At 37.4% G+C, this 17,784-nt stretch overlaps 2 protein-coding genes across 4 annotated transcripts in view; both read left to right on the forward strand.

Annotated features, from left to right (window-relative positions):
- LOC144658186 (uncharacterized) overlaps positions 1-17,481 on the forward strand; it is a 221,355-nt gene extending 203,874 nt beyond the window's left edge. Inside the window, exons 1-2 of one of the 3 annotated variants that reach the window (XM_078518549.1) lie at positions 13,150-13,225; positions 15,506-17,481. In XM_078518549.1, coding sequence (XP_078374675.1) covers positions 15,716-16,693 — 978 coding nt within the window. In that variant the 5' untranslated portion in view covers positions 13,150-13,225; positions 15,506-15,715 and the 3' untranslated portion in view covers positions 16,694-17,481. The other 2 variants (XM_078518551.1, XM_078518550.1) reach the window with 2 other exon arrangements.
- LOC144658307 (uncharacterized) lies at positions 81-12,026 on the forward strand. The gene is made up of 2 exons (XM_078518719.1): positions 81-211; positions 10,064-12,026. The coding sequence occupies exon 2, from the start codon at positions 10,117-10,119 to the stop codon at positions 10,975-10,977; it is 861 nt and encodes a 286-aa protein (XP_078374845.1). The 5' UTR covers positions 81-211; positions 10,064-10,116; the 3' UTR covers positions 10,978-12,026.
- Positions 17,482-17,784: the final 303 nt, after the last annotated feature.

Consider the following 17,784-nt stretch of genomic DNA (forward strand, 5'->3'; position numbering starts at 1 on the left):
CCGAGCCTGCTTCAGTGCAGGCAAACAGCACCCCGGAGAGTGAGGCCGAGAGTGACCATTGCGTGACTTGCGTGACGAAGATAAACAACGGCTGCGCAGTAGATCAGTTGATCAACGTTTTCAATATGGCGGCTATGTAATCTTTTGTTCGATTGTGACTTGAAGTCTACAGCCCTCTGAAATTGTACTTCGCTGCTTTGCTTAAGTGAAGGTAAGAAAAACTAAAGGTCATATTTAAAATTACAAGGTAAATGAACTACAATTTATTTTAAACAGTTCCTTTCCACCCATTTGTGGCGAAGAAAATGAGAATACCGGCCATGATGCTGTTGATGCATGCACGATAATGTATTTTAAAAGGCTGGTTTTCACTAGCGCATACTGCGATTTCCAGTTGAGTGAGACGCGAACAAAGTTTGGTGACGAAGTTTCAACATAACAACGGCATTGTTGTCAAGGGCAAACTTCTCTGTTACCATTGGTAACAAATTTGTTTTTGTAACTGTCTTGCTCGACAATCTCGATGCTTAAATAAATACAAACACTACAAATATCGTCAGCAACACTTTATTACGCTTTCAAATAAAAAATATATACACAGAGACAACGATAAAAGAAACAAATAACGAAATATATTATGCCTTAGCACAGGCAGCCCAGGCGTGGTATGTGTTCAATGTGATATATAATTTGGCCGATTGCGTAAGTCTGGTTCAGCCGTTTAAGACAATGTATGAGAAATCTTCGAAAATTGCTCTAAATACTACATTTGTAAAGGAACTGAAATAAAAATGGCTTACCTCTTGTATTTCTTGCATTTTTTTGCCTTCTCTGTGTTCCTAGGGTGGGATTTAGGCCATTTAAGCGATTTTCTCTTTCGACGGTTTAGCCTTCACGTCGAAAGAGAAAATCGCTTAAATGGCCTAAATCCCACCCTAGGAACACAGAGAAGGCAAAAAAAATGCAAGAAATACAAGAGGTAAGCCATTTTTATTTCAGTTCCTTTACAAATGTAGTATTTAGAGCAATTTTCGAAGATTTCTCATACATTGTCTTAAACGGCTGAACCAGACTTACGCAATCGGCCAAATTATATATCACATTGAACACATACCACGCCTGGGCTGCCTGTGATCTGTGTTGAGAGTTGACGTTATGTTTAACATGCGTCACTTTACCTTCCTCGTTAGAGTTACTGTTCAACTGAAATTTTATCGTTTTCCAACTCCAGGGATTTTCTAGCAGCTTTAAGAATTCCTTCAGCTTTAAATAATATATCTTTCTCAAGTGCAAAATGAATAATTTGCGAACTAAAATGAAGAACATTTAGCGCTTCGTAAAGCTGACAAAAGCTAACACCATTTCGGATCGAAATTTCAAAATAGTAAGCCAATCAAAAAATTTCTCAATTAAAACTGACGCCATCTTGGATCGAAATTAGCCAATCAAAAAATTGCCCTGTTTCCCGAGAGGCCCTCTTTGTATAAAAGAACTTTGGCGGTCAGTACCTGTAACGACAAGTTACCAATGGAAACAGAGAAGTTTGCCCTTGACAACAATGCCGTTGTTATGTTGAAGCTTCGTCACCAAACTTTGTTCGCGTCTCACTCAACTGGAAATTGTAGTAAGCATGTTTAACAGGACAATTCGGATTAATATTAATCCGCGGATTATAATAATAATAGATTATAATAGGATTATTATAATCCAGTAATAGATTATTATAATCCAGTAAATGGATTAAGGCACGGCCAAAAATTGGAAGGATTAGATTATTATTAATATTATAATCCGGATTAATATTAATCTCTATTATAATCCCGAAAAAATTCCTTGAATGTTCGGATAACAGATATGTCTATAATGATAATGATAATCAATTTATATAGCGCATTTTTCATATTTTATGTTCAAATGCGCTGTACACTTTCTTTAATTTACTACACAAAGGCCAGACCACAACACCGGGAATTTCTTCCCTTTTTTTTTGTTTTTTTGGGGGGTTTTTTTTTCCCCCTTTTTTATAATGATGAAAATAGAGGAGGGGGCGTTTTTTTTTTTTTTTTGAAGAATATTATTTTTTTTTTGTTTAAGTTTTTTTTTTTTTTTTTTTTTTTTTTTCGTGGGGGGCCCCCCCCCCCCCCCCCCCCACCCCCACAAACCCCCTGGCTATCTGACAGATATGTATATGATAAACATACTGCCGAATTACAGCACAGGACTGACTGGACATAAGTCACTAATCACATCCGTCACATGACGATCACTTTTGCATATGTGACCCTCTACGGGAAAACAGGGAATAAGATGAACGCACGCGCATGGCACGGAAGCAACACGTTCGCACGGTCCTAACACGACACGCTTATTGTGCGATTATGCGAATTAAAACAATATTATTGATTTCCAGCAACGTGCTTGTGGCCTTTGTTTGCATTTGGCTAACACGGTAGAGCTTTGTTTTATAACACGGTAGATTGACACGGTTATTTTCAACACGGTAGATTTCTTAACACGCTAAGCTTCTTAACACGGTAGATTTCTTAACATGCTAGACTCCTAGCCTTAACACGGTACATGTAGTTCTTAACACGCTAGACTACTCAACACGGTAGATTTCTCAACACGCTAGACTTGTTAACACGGCAGATTTCTTGCATGCAAATTACCAGCCAGATTACATCGCTGGGAGAATCGTTGTTTTGCTCTAAATATCATTGCCTTTCTCACCTAACTGATGCCCAGCTTTTTGTAGCGTCGTTTTCTTTGACGTAGAAAAGACAATAAGAAAACACACTGATTTCATTGCTTTATGCAAGGCATAAAGAAAACATTTAAAAATTAATAAGATAGTAAGTTTCATGCCTGGAACAGCATGAGCGAATGAGTAATTATTGTTCAAGCTCGAACGACTTGAATTCTAAACTTCAAGCAGAAAATTCTGGATTGAATATTCAAAACAAGAATTTAAATTCCTGGATTCTAAAGAAAGTCGTGTCTCAGTCATGCTACGCCATACACGAATAAACCGTCCGTGGTTTAATTTTGACTAGCAAAGTGAATAAACGGGAAATTTCTGGTGTAAAATATCAGAATATCCAATCTTTCTTTTATGGAATTGGAAACAACTAAGCTTCCCTGGTAAGTATGAACAATAGTGATAAAATTGCTTAATGATCATTTCCCTCCCCGGGGAAGTTAGGGTTTGTTGACACGGTCATTGTATTAACATTTTGCACGCATTAACACGGTGACCGTGTCAGGATGACCGTGTTATGATGACCGTGTCAGGATGACCGTGTTAAGAAGACTGTGTCAGCGAACTACGATGACCGTGTCTTAACACGCTGTTTAATAATAATAATAATAATAATAATAATCAATATTTTAACAGGGTGACCCCTTCAGTCGCAGGACTGGTATCAACGGGGGCCCTGTGTAAAATAAAACAAATTTAAAGTTGCTCTTAGCGTGCGAGGAAAAACAATAGCTTTGCTACTAATGAGGAAAGTGACTTACACGGTGCTACCGTGTTGAGACACGCATCTTTTGTTTAAACGTGCGAACGTGCCGTGCGCGTGCGTTCACCTTATTCCCTGTTTTCCCGTGGAGGGTCACATATGCTAAAGCCAGATTAGACAATGTTGTTGACCCTAGAAGTAAAAGAAAAGGATCAAGCACCTCTGGGTCAGCGAATCCGTATCGTGGACATGTTCTTTTACAAAAAAGGAGACCTAACGACAGGGAATCGTTACCAGCTGCGAAGAAATAGCAGCAATCCCAAAGACACCAACTGTTTCGAGGTTCGGAGTCGGCATATCACAATGATACCAAGATAGATACCAAGCAAAAGGGTCCAAGAATGCATAAGATATAGATAAGGCCGTCAATCTTCGAAAGCTTTGGACTAGGATTGAGTTGTTGAGATTTATTATTAAGATTAATATTAATCCGATTAATATTAATCTTACATAAGATTAATATTAATCCTAATGGATTAAGGCACGGCTCAAACCTCAGTAATAGATTATAATAATCTATTACTAGATTATTCTATTACTGGATTATAATAATCTATTACTGGATTGTAATAATCATTAGAATCCGATTAATATTAATCCGAGTTGTCCTGATTTAATAGCATCATGAAATAAGCATACCGGTACATGTATTTAGCTCTGCTGTGCTAATATTGAGGATCCTGTAGAAAATTAGTAAACAAATATTATAAATTGAATAGAAACTTGTTAAAAAACCCAACTGACAGGAGGCTGCCCAGTTGGCTATTTTTAAAACGTGGAGGAGTTAACCCTGCGAGTAGATCCCCTTTTTTTCCACTGATATACTTGCAAAAAAGGCCTCTGTATGAATCACGTTAATTTTTTTTAGGGGTGTAGAATGGTCCCTGAAATATAATAAGGGAATAACATGACTTTTTGAGGGTATGTTGTTTATTTGCGCCCGTGTAGTGTCATTTGAGGCCCAAGCGCAGAACGCAACACATTAAGCGGCCCATATATTGTATTCGATCAACATGACACATTGATGTTGGCGATTGTGTTACATTTACAGCGTAAGACAGTGTTCCAGTTAAGTTTTTGAAGCAAGGGGTCACAAAATTTATCAGGCGGGTCAACGAAAATTTGCCAACCCGGTTAATGCAGAGCCTTGTTAGGGGAAAGGGTTGAGAAAAAAGTTTCCCTTTTTGTAGGGAGGAGTCTGCGGGCTCTTCACGAGAAAAATGTTAAAAGTGTTACGTTTCAGGGTGCTATTTGGTAGCATTTGGGATAAAACAGAAAAGAAAATTTCCTGATTAATCGTAATTATCTACTTAAATGATAAAATAATTGACCTATCACAGGGCTCTCAAGCTCTTACTTGTTTCCTCAGAGGTAGAATCAACTCGACTGCATCTTTCCTACGGGTTCTGGGTGTATGCTCCCCAGACAATTTTTTTTTTTTAAATCTATTTAAACTGGTTTTCTCAACTCTGGGTACATACGTATGACCCTGTTTTTGAATCTCTTTATGAAGTTGCATTTTTCTTTGGTCTCAATTCTCTTACTCAGTAGTCTACAGAGAATAACAAACTTTCCACAAATTTTCCATGTTTTCTTAACCTAGAACTAATTGTTTAAAATAGAAAACCGCTGTATTTTTACTCTCTATCCTTATAAGAATTAATTTTTTTGCTAGACAATCTTCTTTTACAAGAGACTTTTTGTGTATAATACATAAGGCACAAGAACTTAGAAGACTTTTCGGTAAAAATGTATGAAGTATAAAAAGAAACTGCTGTCTGTAGTAATGCAGGCACAAGTTTAATTGTACGTTAATGTTTGCGCTACGCTATGACGGAGCGAGGAGGTTAAGGCGTGGAGCGAGCGGCGAGCGTGGAGCGAGCGGCGAGCGTGGAGCGAGGGATGGCGTGGGATGCAAAGGGACAAGGCACCCGAGACCTGGACCCCATGTGGAGTTATGGGCCCGACAGAGGGGTAGGTGCTTGGACGGTTGCTATGGAAACCGACACCATAGCGAGAGCCCTTTGCACTGAGTCACACTGAAATATCAGTGGAAAAAGGAAAAAAGACCCCACCCCAGGGAAGAGGAAGGGTAGAGAGGAGGGAGGGAGGGAGCAAAATTTGCGGACCAAAATGACTAAGAACACGGCGCAAATGCAAGCGAACCAGCGGCGACGATTGTACCAGGCGAAACGGCCCCGAGGACCCACGGGCAAGAACGAGGCTTGGTCGGAGCGGGGGCCTGGAAACTGCTCCGCTAAACATTAACTTCTACCGACAAACTTGACTCCAATGCAGGACACGATCGAAAACTCGAGAACGTTTTGACTTCACAAATGGATTTAAACATTGTATTTCGAACAATTTTGCCTTCTGAACTGCAAAGCAGCACAAGATAGCGAAGAGAGAAAAGAAATTTATTTTTTGGCCTTAAGTTAAAGCTGAAAAAGGAGGTTACGTGGCCAAGCGTTGCGGTAAAGCTATTGCTTTTCTTGTCGCTCGAAAGCAGATGAAAACGAAATGTATCAAAAGCACAGCCCTGGACAAGTATACATGTAGTTACCTTCAGAACTACGGTGGATGAACTTTTGTGATTTCTTTCTTGCTTTGAATTTGATTTCCTTCCAATATCTTTTTCTTTGGAAACTTTCCTCTTTGCTTTTTATTGTTACTTCTCTAAGTAAAATATTATTTTTTCCATTTCATTTGTCGGGTCAGGCAGCCGCCTCTATCGGGTTTTTGACCCGAGACCCGTCTCTTATCTGGAACACTGGTAAGACAATGATGAGAATGCTTTGAAACTTGTGGAAAATAATTGAAATAAAATTGGCTTACATTTCATTTTCTTGCATTATTTTGACTTCTATGTGTTCCTAGTGTTGGTTAAGCCGTTTTAGCGAGTTATGCTTTCGATGGTTCAGCTTCCCCTAGTTTTTCTTAGGGGAAGCTAAACAGTCAAAACTGAAAATCACTTACATGAATTAAAACCCACCCTAGGAACACAGATCAGTCAAAATAATGCAAGAAATACAAGAGGTAAGCCTTTTTTTATTTCAGTTCCTTTCCTTTGCTATTGTATGCAATGCGCTAGAGGTAAAATAAGGGTAAAACTGTTAGTAAACAAACCTTCGATGTTTCGGATCCCCAGTTTGATCTCAAATTTACGTGGTGCTATATGTTACAACGGCAGTATCAAAAGCATCTATGAATGTCTTTATACGCTGAATGCTTTTTTGGAACTGCAGAGTAACTGTTTGCTACACAGGTCCTCTTGCAGGATTCCGGGTGTTCATTAGGCATCGGAGATCGGAGAATTCTAAATTTCAAAGGACTGCATGTAACTATTGTTTTATAAAGATGCGGAACCTTTAAAAATCATTCTCCGGTTACTTTACACTATTCTCCTGCTAAATGAAAACCCTGTAGATTGAATTACCGTATTTATTCGGCTATAAGCCGAGCGATTTTTTCACCAAATCTTACAAAAAACTGGACAAAACTCATAATTTGTAACTCGGGTGAATTTTTGTCATGCGTATGTACGGTTCTAAATAAATTCACCTTTTATTAGTGATTTCTTTTGTTGTTTTTTCGATTGCATACATGTAGTTGTGATTTAACAAATATGTTGATTTGAAAAACTGGGTATAATAATAATCTTTTATTAGGAAGCCTTCATTCACTATACAGTGGTTTTCAGAAAGGTCCTAACTAAGATTAAAAATACTTAATAAGACTATATACAATAAAACGAAAAATACCTAAGAATTAAAAACTATTAATTATTAAAAACTAACTTGAATACAAAAGAAAGAATTAACTAAAAAACCTACTTAGAACGCTACGCTTAAAATTTACAAAATCAAGTGCATTTCTAGTGTCTCTGTCTAGGTTATTCCAGTCTTTCAGAGAGTGATAACACACTCTCTGCTTTCCCCAATTTTTGGTTACGGGTCTCGGCTTATAGCCGAGTGTTTTGGGTTTATTTTTTGTCAGAATCGAACTGGTTCTGAAAACCGAAAGTTTAGGGTCTGGGCTTATAGCCGGGGTCGGCTTATAGCCAAATAAATACGGTAGCTGAAATATTTGATAAAATAAAGTGTACTACACTATTAATCTTAGGCATTAAAAAGGGTTAAAAAAATCTGCAAACTCATGTCAAAGTACCCCAACCACTTGTGCCACTTTGGGTCTCTAATTGGGGGAGGGGGAAATGGGGCACTCCCTATAGTGGACCATACAGACCCAATACTAGATGGACCTGCCTGAAAGGTTGTCCTAATGAAATAGATAGGGCTATATTGATAGGGATATTAAACAAGTTGAAGTATGAAAAGTGTAAGGGAAATTTCATTTAGCTATTTCTGAGTGGTCTTCCACAGGGACCGCAGAAGGGGAGGGGCTGGGAGGACTCTATGACTTTAGGACTATACACATCGTTTCTAGATGCAGAATTATTGATTCAGTTTGTAAAGGACGAAAGTAGAAGCAGCAGTTACTATTACCAAAACAGTCAAGCCTTCAACAAACAAGTAAATGCAGACAGTTGTCTTAGACCTTTTAAGATATATTCAATAATAATAATTTTAGGCTACTTCAGAACCATGCCCTTTTCTAAAAAAAAAAAGGCTTTTTAAGGGTGAACAAACTTCTTATGAAATAGGCTTGTTTCATTATTGGTCAGTTTCAATCCAAAAAATAAGTTTTATTTGTATGATTATAAAGTTTATTTTTTAAGTTTCAATGTTACATTGCTAAAGGTAACTCATTTTATAACAATGAAAGTGAATTTGTCTGCTCTGCTGTTATTCATTCTGGTAACTGATGTGCAGGTATCTATTAAGAGAAATGTTAATCTAAATTTTTCTGGGGAACATGATCCCCTAGTTGGCTGATGATTACCCATTCGCATTTAACCCCCCCCCCCCCAAACTTAAATTATTGCTGTGCGGTCCCTACTCCAAAATATATCAAACAGAAGCACCCACTGAAAGAGGATTGGGGATACATCCTCTTATTGCTTTAAGGGTTCAATTCTCGAGTGAAAAGTCTGGAAAAGGGACACATTAATATTATTTCACAGCAACTGCGGAATATATACCCCTCAAATGAGATTCACCGAGTGTGAAATCTTTGAACATCTGAATTTCAACACGCCAGTCATTTTACCGTCGCTTGCATCTAAGCATGAAAATGTGCCGCTGAAACATGATCTAATTGGGAATTAAATGTGGCATGATTGGTCGTCAAACATTTCAAGTTTGGCAGACTGTAACAACTTTCGCACCAAATGTTAAACACATTCTGGTAAGATTGGATTAAGGGACTTCTTCCAAAAAATTGATCTTGATCTGTGTTGATATGCATTGTAAGTTCACTTGCATCATTTCTAGTGTAAAGTTTTGCCCGTACTCAGTGTTAATTTTTAGCATTTCGAGTGTGAAATATGTGAAATATGTGTATATGGTGTAGTTTGATAAATTATCCATACCTCCCCCACAGAATGGATGTTTCCTAAGACCCTCCCACCAGAGATATTTTCAAATAAGCCTAATACAATTTTTTAAAATTTTTTGGCCTTTGAGTCCCCTCCCATGCCCAGGAATTTCCAATCCCTAATTGGAGGGGGGGGGGGGGGTTTCTGGAACCACACATTTTTAGCACCCAGAGATCATATATTTTGCTGGAACAATCATGGCTACTTAACACCTATGTTTTTCGTAAGTTTCCCATATCGTGTTGACATCCCCAAATGACAACACATCCAAATACCTGGCGAGCTGGTTACCAGATGACATGGGGGAAGCCTTGATTTGTTCATCGCCCAGCAAAATTAAAATAAAAAAATAAACATCTTAATTGACCACTCCCCTATTGACTACTCTTCTAATGAGGTTTTTCAGGGCCAATGTTAACAAACTCTCAAACAAATATTCTAAATGAACAAAATATGATTAAAAATCGCAACTTGCAGGAGGCAGACCAGTTGGCTATTTACAAGCGTAGCCGAGTAGTTGAATTTGGGGCTACCGAAAACAACACCAGCTAGTGGACAGAACGGGACTTGAACCCGCAACCTCTGGATTTCAAGTCCGGCGTTCTAACCACTTGGCCATGCTGCCTACCCACCCCACAAAGAGTAACTGCAAAATTTTTCTGAGGGGGTGGAAGGAGGTCTAAATAGCCAAAACTATGACACTCAATGGGAATGTCTAGAAGGGTGGGCACTTCTCCATATATGGGTGGCGAGAGGGACTCTGAGAGTCAAGTGTCTTGCCCAAGAACACAATGGACAATTCCCTGTTCAGGGCTCAAACCATTTGATCAGGAAATTATTCTAAGGGGGTGGGATTTGGTCACAATTGGCAAAATGTTATATCAAAAGTAGGAAGCTCAACTGGAATTTTCAGGGAGTGGTGACTTCAAATCAAAACACCTTGCATGTGTTGAGATGGACGGAGTATGGATATTTTCTGGAACAACACACTGATATTTTTTTTTTTTTTTTTTTTTTTTTTTTTACCTTTCTGTTGCGTTTCTAGGTCTGAGAATGGCATATTACCAGCTAACTAGTGGTTAAAGTACATATCCCTTGATGGCTAAAGATTGCACAAAGTGCAGCGAGAGTTTAACTAAAACAGGCAATCAGAGAGAACATGCATCAAGCAATAGAATTCACACAGGAGAGAAGCCTTTTGAATGTAACCAGTGTAGCAAGTGTTTTAATCAGGCAGGAGATTTAAAGCGGCATAAAAGAACACACACTGGAGAGAAGCCTTTTGAATGTAACCAGTGTGGCAAGTGTTTTAATTGTGCAGGGAATTTAAAACAACATGAAAGAACTCACACAGGAGAGAAGCCTTTTGAATGTAACCAGTGTGGCAAGAGTTTTAATTATGCAGGGAATTTAAAACAACATGAAAGAACTCACACAGGAGAGAAGCCTTTTGAATGTAACCATTGTGGCAAGTGTTTTAATCATGCAGGACTTTTAAAGCAGCACAAAAGAACTCACACAGGAGAGAAGCCTTTTGAATGTAACCAGTGTAGCAAGTGTTTTAATCAGGCAGGAGATTTAAAGCGGCATAAAAGAATACACACTGGAGAGAAGCCTTTTGAATGTAATGAGTGTGGCAAGTGTTTTAACAGAGCAGCAGGTTTAAAGCGACATAAAAGAACACACACAGGAGAGAAGCCTTTTGAATGTAACCTTTGTGGCGAGTGTTTTAATCAGGCAGGGAATTTGAAGAAGCATAAAATAACTCACACAGGAGAGAAGTCTTTTAAATGTAGCCAGTGTGGAAAGTGTTTTAATGACCCAGGAAGTTTAAGAGAACATAAAGCAACATGCAGCACATGTACAGGAGCGACTTGTAGGATTGAGAGGCATGACAATGTCTTCAGCATCGCTGAACTTTTAAGTGACCTAAAAAAAATCAAACAGGAAAAACCATAATATTACTGTGTGTCATCTGACCAGTATTTTCAATTGGTGGACCACATGTTTTTCTATTTTAACATAGTGACCACTAGTTCGTATAGTGTGATCGTCCGGGTGAGAGTAGTTCTGAGAAGAACTGTTGTTGGTGACTGACGTTTCGACAACCTGAGCGGAAGTCATCTTCAGAGTCCGCTCAGGTTGTCGAAACGTCAGTCACCAACAACAGTTCTTCTCAGAACTACTCTCACCCGGACGATCACACTATACGAACTACTGATACTCCTGGGTTCAAACCATTTACTGTATAGTGACCACTGTTCATAAAAACATTAAATTTTATTTAAAATAATGAAAATATGAGCAAGTGCCATATTATCACTATACACCAAAACTTGTGGCAAAGCTTTAAAGATGAAAATGTTCTTGATTTGGAATGAAAATTTATGATTGAAACTAATTTTCATATAATATGATGTTTTTTACACCAGAAAGTTTAGGGCCTATTTGAAACAGGTGAACTACTAAAGAATATACGTAATCATGTTTTAGTCGTTTGGTTACAACTTGTTACCGTGACTGACAACATTTTTCCATGAGTAATTTTTGGACTTGCTTGGTTCAGGGTATCTTTCTGTTGGTGTTGGATTTCACTTTAAATTAAATAATTATTGAAGATCAGGTTGTCTTCATTTTTGATCACTGCGTGTTTGTTTTAGATCATCCGCTGAAAGTATGGACATGCAGAAGCCGTGAAAAAATCTTTTTATTATTCACTTATGTTCACCTTGCCAGATTTTTAATTTCTCTCAGAATAATACGTATTTTTGTTTTTTTAAAAAAATCATAATTTTAATACAGATTTCATATTTTTATTCTTTTAACTCTTACATATCCTGTTAGGTTTAATTTGCTATTTCATTATTAGTTTTTTTTAAAAATGTATGAGAGCTTATATTAATCAAATCAAATCAAAACCTTTATTTAGACAATTACAGTGTTAATTGTAATAACAGTTTTAATATTGTAAAGTTAATTTACCCTAATAAAATAAAAACTTGTCACTTCTACTAGATCAGTGGGCATTTGTTCTACGTCAGTGATTGTTCATTTTAGATCAGCCCTGGGATCGAGGTTGGGTTGCACCATTCTTGTAAACTTTTGTCGCTCTGATGTGCTGTTTAGTTTTCTTCGTGCCTCCCCCAGCTAACCGCTCCTGGGTTTCCGAAGAAGTAAAGTGTTACAAGAAACTTGAAAATTGGAAGAGCTTAAAAGAAAATAACTATTACCATGGAAATCTTTGCGAAAAGACAGTTTTGTTCCAAATCATAACTTGATGTTTGTGTAGAACTGTTTTAGAGGTTTAATTTCAAGTCAACAATTACACAACTGGTCATCCTCAGACACCCAGGGACAGTGAAAGGTGAATACAACCTCGTCCCCAGGGCGGGGACGAGGTTGCGGAAAATATGGCGAGCACAGTTGAGGCCATAGAAAGATGCCCCTGGGGAAAGAGTCTTGGAAGGCCAGTTCCAACCAGCTTTTTGAATGCTGCCTCCTGATTGGGCAGAAAAAGTCCTTTGTATTATTTTGCTCAATTGGTGTCCAGGCGGTCTACAGTCCTTTTCGTGTTTTTGAAGTATATACACAAAGCCAGTTCGCTCGCCATCTTGCTTGTTCGCCAATATTTTGCTCGAAAAGGTAACGTTTTGGCTAGTACCTAGTACCTCAACTGGTCGAGAAGGTAGGAAGGTTGACGGCCATGCCCACGGTGAAATATTTGATGAAAAGATTTCTGAAAGGCCCCATACATTTACTCATATTTACTATGATTTATGATTACATTAAATGATCTGGTTTTTTTATTGAAAATAATAGCCAGACGTCTTTCACACACTTTCACATATTTTTCACACAAGTTTTTTTCCAATATAAGTTCACACACGTGTAAAATATGCATACATGTGAACATACAAAGCTGGTTAGGTTCGGCTCATGAAAAGTCTGATTTGAACTTCTAAGTATTTTTCTGTTTGTATCTTGTAAATTTATTTTCTTGTGTTTGTTTGACTTTCTCAGGTTTTTTTGAATTATTCATCTTTCGATCGATTCATTCCAATGTTCCGTTAGTCCTGTCTTCGATTTGGTGTTTATTTCCTTTTGTTTGTGAGAGTAGACTGGGCTCCAGTAGTTCAATGGCCGCTTTCTGATCGGTCGCGTCGAAGTCTTTTACAGTTTACTTATAGACTGTTTTGCTTCAGTAGAGGTAAGAACAAGTGGAAATATCGTGTTTAAGGGACAGTAGAGTAATAATTAATCAGTTCGCAAGGAATCCTTTTTGTGTCTTGCTGAAATAAGGAGTAGAAGTCTGCTAGCTACACGTCTTCTCAGGGCCTAGAATATTCGTCTTCAAAAGAGCTAGCTCTTTTGAAGACAAATATTTTGGTTGATCGATTAGCTCGGCAGTGGATGAAGAGAGCGAGAAAGTTTTATTATGTGCACTAAGCGGTCTGTAGTTAGTTCTTATTAACCGAGCAGGAGGACTGTATGTGAGATTATTGACCGAGGTCTAGCTCCCATGCAGACCGACCATGCTCGGTTAAATTAAGACGTTTATTTAATATGTGGCCAAACAAGAAAACTAAACGGTTCGTACTCGCGGACATTCTGCTTGCGAACGACAATAAATGAAACATTTGGATAAGAGAAAGTGGAGATTACCAGCAGGTATGGATTCAATTTCTCAAACCTCTTTCGTTGACTGACAGCTAGAATATTCTTACAGTTGTTAAAGCCACTTTCTTCATAATACCAGGCCACTTCATGTCCATGTGTCGGGACCTTTTGTAGAACGAGGCATAACACAATAGATTCTATTCTTATTCAATGACATGTAAATAAGTGGCCGGGTATTCTGAAGTTTAGGCCCACTTTTATTGGTTTTGACTGCTTTAAACTTCTCGCCTTGCAAATATTTCGCAATTTCATCTCTAGCTCTAGTTTGCCCATTCTTTTTACTTTTTATTCTCGTCAAAGTACTTGGCTTTACCATTTATTACCGGTATTTATTTTAGTCACAACCAGTCATTGTTTCTGTACATTTGTTTGTAACTTTCTAAGGCAAATGAAATAAGTCTAGATGCTGGTCTAGATGGGAAATCCAGACAGCGGTCGATATTGATTTTAGCCAATCAAATTCATGAATTCTGCAGTTCCCAGTCCATGCGAGACATGGCCATATAATAAATGCGTTTATTGCCCAGGGTATCACACCGAACTTCAGTTTTCAGACTCAGTCGAGCTCAATCAAACTCAATTGCAGGTACGCATTTCCCAGTGGTCTTGGTGTTTGTCATTTATTTTGGCTCATGGATTTATGAATGAAGTATTTGTATGTGTTGCATGGTATATTCATGTGCCCTTTGAATTTATTTCTCACTGTGTACCACATAGCCAGCACCTGACATTGCCACGTCATTTTAAATTTATTTCTCAAGAATGAATTTCATTCTTGAACTTAAATTAATTATTTCCTGCATACCGCGTAACCAGCTAGGTGGAATTTAGTCTGAGTAGCAGTTAAACAAAGCTTTATGCATTTCCTTTCAAACTTTCTCTCGGTTTCCATTTCTTTCTCTATAATAGAGTGATTTCATTTAACATGTGAAACAATATCTACCAGTTTGTGCGTAATAGTCAATAGTAAACAAAAGAAAACAATGGAGTTAGTGTCTTATAGTATCTAAAAGTCAAATTCCCAGGCAGCATTCAAGTGATTGTTGTGTTTGAAAATTCCTCTCAAAATCCAATCATCAGGAAGCCAACCAAGTACAGCATGCTCTGCCAATTAGAAACGAGTATTTTGCTCGTCCAATCAGGATCACATAATTTTGCCCTGGCCAATCACTAAAATTAAAAGAAAATATATCTGCCCTCTGTCTCAGCAAATCATTTGCCCTCCATCATATAGGATGTAGAAAAACAAAACTGGTTTAATTACTAAACGAAGTGAAAGTTTCTCTTAAATTGTTCTCTAAAATGAAATTTCAGGCCTAAAAATACAACAAAAAATTAAACAAACAAGCAATAGTGATTTTTAAAAATCCTGAACACATTTCTGGGAGGAATATGAAGCAGCAAGTATTCTTACTTTATTTTAAATTACTTTTTGTATTAATATTTCTTTGTAAGGCAAGAGTACAATAAAGATTGTTGTTGTTGTTGTTGTTAGTTCCCCTTTGCAACAATATTTCCCCTCCACAACAGTAGTTAATCATTCCTCTTAACTACAACTTAAAACATTAAATCTCTTCTAAAACTTAGAAGATATGAAAAAATGAAGTTGATTTTAATAATTATGAGCTGGCAAACAAAACTTTTAGGCCTCAAAATGTTAGGGGGAAGAAAACAGCATACAGTCTGATTGTCTGATTCTGTCAAACTGACAGAAATATCAGTTTTGGGCAAACTTTAAAACCTCTCATGGGAAGGAGGGTATGGATATTTTACAGAATACACTGATATTATTTTTCTCTTTTGTTTTAAGGTACGTGTATGACAAATTACTAACTATTGGGAAAAGTACATGTACCTTAATTAATGGCTAAAGATAACACAACTCACACAGGAGAGAAGCTTTTTGAATGTAACCAGTGTGGCAAGTGTTTTAAACGAACAGGAGATTTAAAGCAGCACCAAAGAACACACACAGGAGAGAAGCCTTTTCAATGTAACCAGTGTGGCAAGTGTTTTAATCATGCAGGCAGGGAATTTAAAGAAGCATGAAATAACTCACACAGAAGACAAGCTTTTTGAATGTAACGAGTGTGGCAAGTGTTTTACAGAAGCAGGGAATTTAAAGCAGCATAAAATAACTCACACAGGAGAGAAGCCTTTTCAATGTAACCAGTGTGGCAAGTGTTTTAAACGAACAGGAGAATTAAAGCAGCACCAAAGAACACACACAGGAGAGAAGCCTTTTCAATGTAACCAGTGTGGCAAGTGTTTTAATCAGGCAGGGAATTTAAAGAAGCATGAAATAACTCACACAGAAGACAAGCCTTTTGAATGTAACGAGTGTGGCAAGTGTTTTAACACAAAAGCAGCTTTAAAGCGACATAAAAGCACTCACACAGAAGAGAAACCTTTTGAGTGTAGCCAGTGTGGCAAGTGCTTTAGTCAGGCAGGAATTCTTATGCGACATAAAATAACACATACAGGAGAAACGCCTTTTGAATGTAACCAGTGTGGCAAGTGTTTTACACAAGCAGGGAATTTAAAAAGGCATAAAAAATCTCACGTAGGAGAGAAGCCTTTTGAATGTAACCAGTGTGGCAAGTGTTTTACACGTGGGGAAAATTTGAACAAACATAAAATGATACATACAGGAGAGAAGCCTTTTAAATGTAACCAGTATGGCAAGTGCTTTAACATAACAGGAGATTTAAACCAGCATAAAAGAACTCACACAGAAGAAAAGCTTTTTAAATGTAACCAGTGTGGCAAGTGTTTTACTCGTGCAGGAAATTCAAAGGAGCATAAAAGAATACACAAATTGAACAAGGTTTTTCAAGTTAATCAGCATGACCGGTTTAACGATCAGAATGAGGTTTTAAAGCAAGATAAAGCAACATGCAGCACAGAAGTGACTTGTAGGATTGAGAAGCATGATAATGCCTTCAGCATCGCTGAACTTTTAAGTGACCTGAAAGAAATCAAACAGGAAAAACCATGATATTACTGTGTGTCATCTGACCAGTATTTTCAGTTGGTGGAACAGATGCTTGTCTGTCAACATAGTGACCGCTGTTCATAAAAACATTTATTAAAAATAATGAATATATGGAAAAGTCCCATGATACTATCAGTATACACCAAACCTTGTGGCAAAGCTTTCAAGATGAAAATTTGCTTGATTTGGAATGAAAATCTATGGTTGAAACTAATTTTCGTGTAATTTATATGATGTTTTTAAACCAGATTGTTTAGGGCTTATTTGGAACAGGTGAAATATAATAAGCTGGGAAGACTAAACTGCTACTAAAGAAAACCCGTAAGTATGTTACAGTCGTGTGGTTTCGACTTGATACCATGACTGAAAAAATGTTTGCATGACTTATTTTTGGACTTGGTTCAGGGTGTCTGTCTGCTGGGGTTTAATTTGACTTTGAATTAAAATTTAAGACTGGGTAGTCTTCATTTAGATCACTGAGTCTTTGTTATAGATCATCTGCTGAAAGAATGGACATGCAGAAGTCGTGAAAAAATCTTTTTATTATTCACGCATGTTCACGTTGCCAGATTGTTAATTGCTCTCAAAATATTATGCATTTTATTTTTTTAAATACAGATTTAATTTTAGCGTAAATCTTAGTGTTTCATATATTTATTCTTTTAACTTCTACAAATCATGTCAGGTTTAATTTGTAATTTCATTGTTAGGTTTTTAAATGTATGAGAGCCTGTATTAATAACAGTTTTCATTGTAAAGCTATTTTACCCTATTAAAATAATGACTTTCTTCTACGAAATCAGTGGGTGTTTGTTTTTAACCTCAGTTATTGTTCATTTTAGATCAGCCCTAAAAAAGAGGTTGGGATAAACGCCATTCTTGTAAACTTTTGTGCTGTTTGGTGTTCGTCGTGTCTCCCTCAGCTAACTGCTCCTGAGTTTCTGAGGAAGTGCAGTATTACAAGAAACTCAAAAATTGGAAGAGCTTATAATTAATGGAAATCTTGGCTAAAAAACCGTTTTGTCCTAAATCATGACTTGAACATGTTTGTGTAGAACTGTTTACGAGGTTCAACTTTAAACAACCCTGATTTG

The sequence above is a fragment of the Oculina patagonica genome, chromosome 6 (genome assembly GCF_052425735.1).
Source record: "Oculina patagonica isolate OP01 chromosome 6, crgOcupat, whole genome shotgun sequence".
NCBI lineage: Eukaryota > Metazoa > Cnidaria > Anthozoa > Scleractinia > Oculinidae > Oculina > Oculina patagonica.

Coding starts and splice junctions, on each gene's coding strand:
- LOC144658307 (XM_078518719.1), top strand. CDS start 10,117: ATGGCTAAAGATTGCACAAAGTGCAGCGAGAGTTTAACTAAAACAGGC.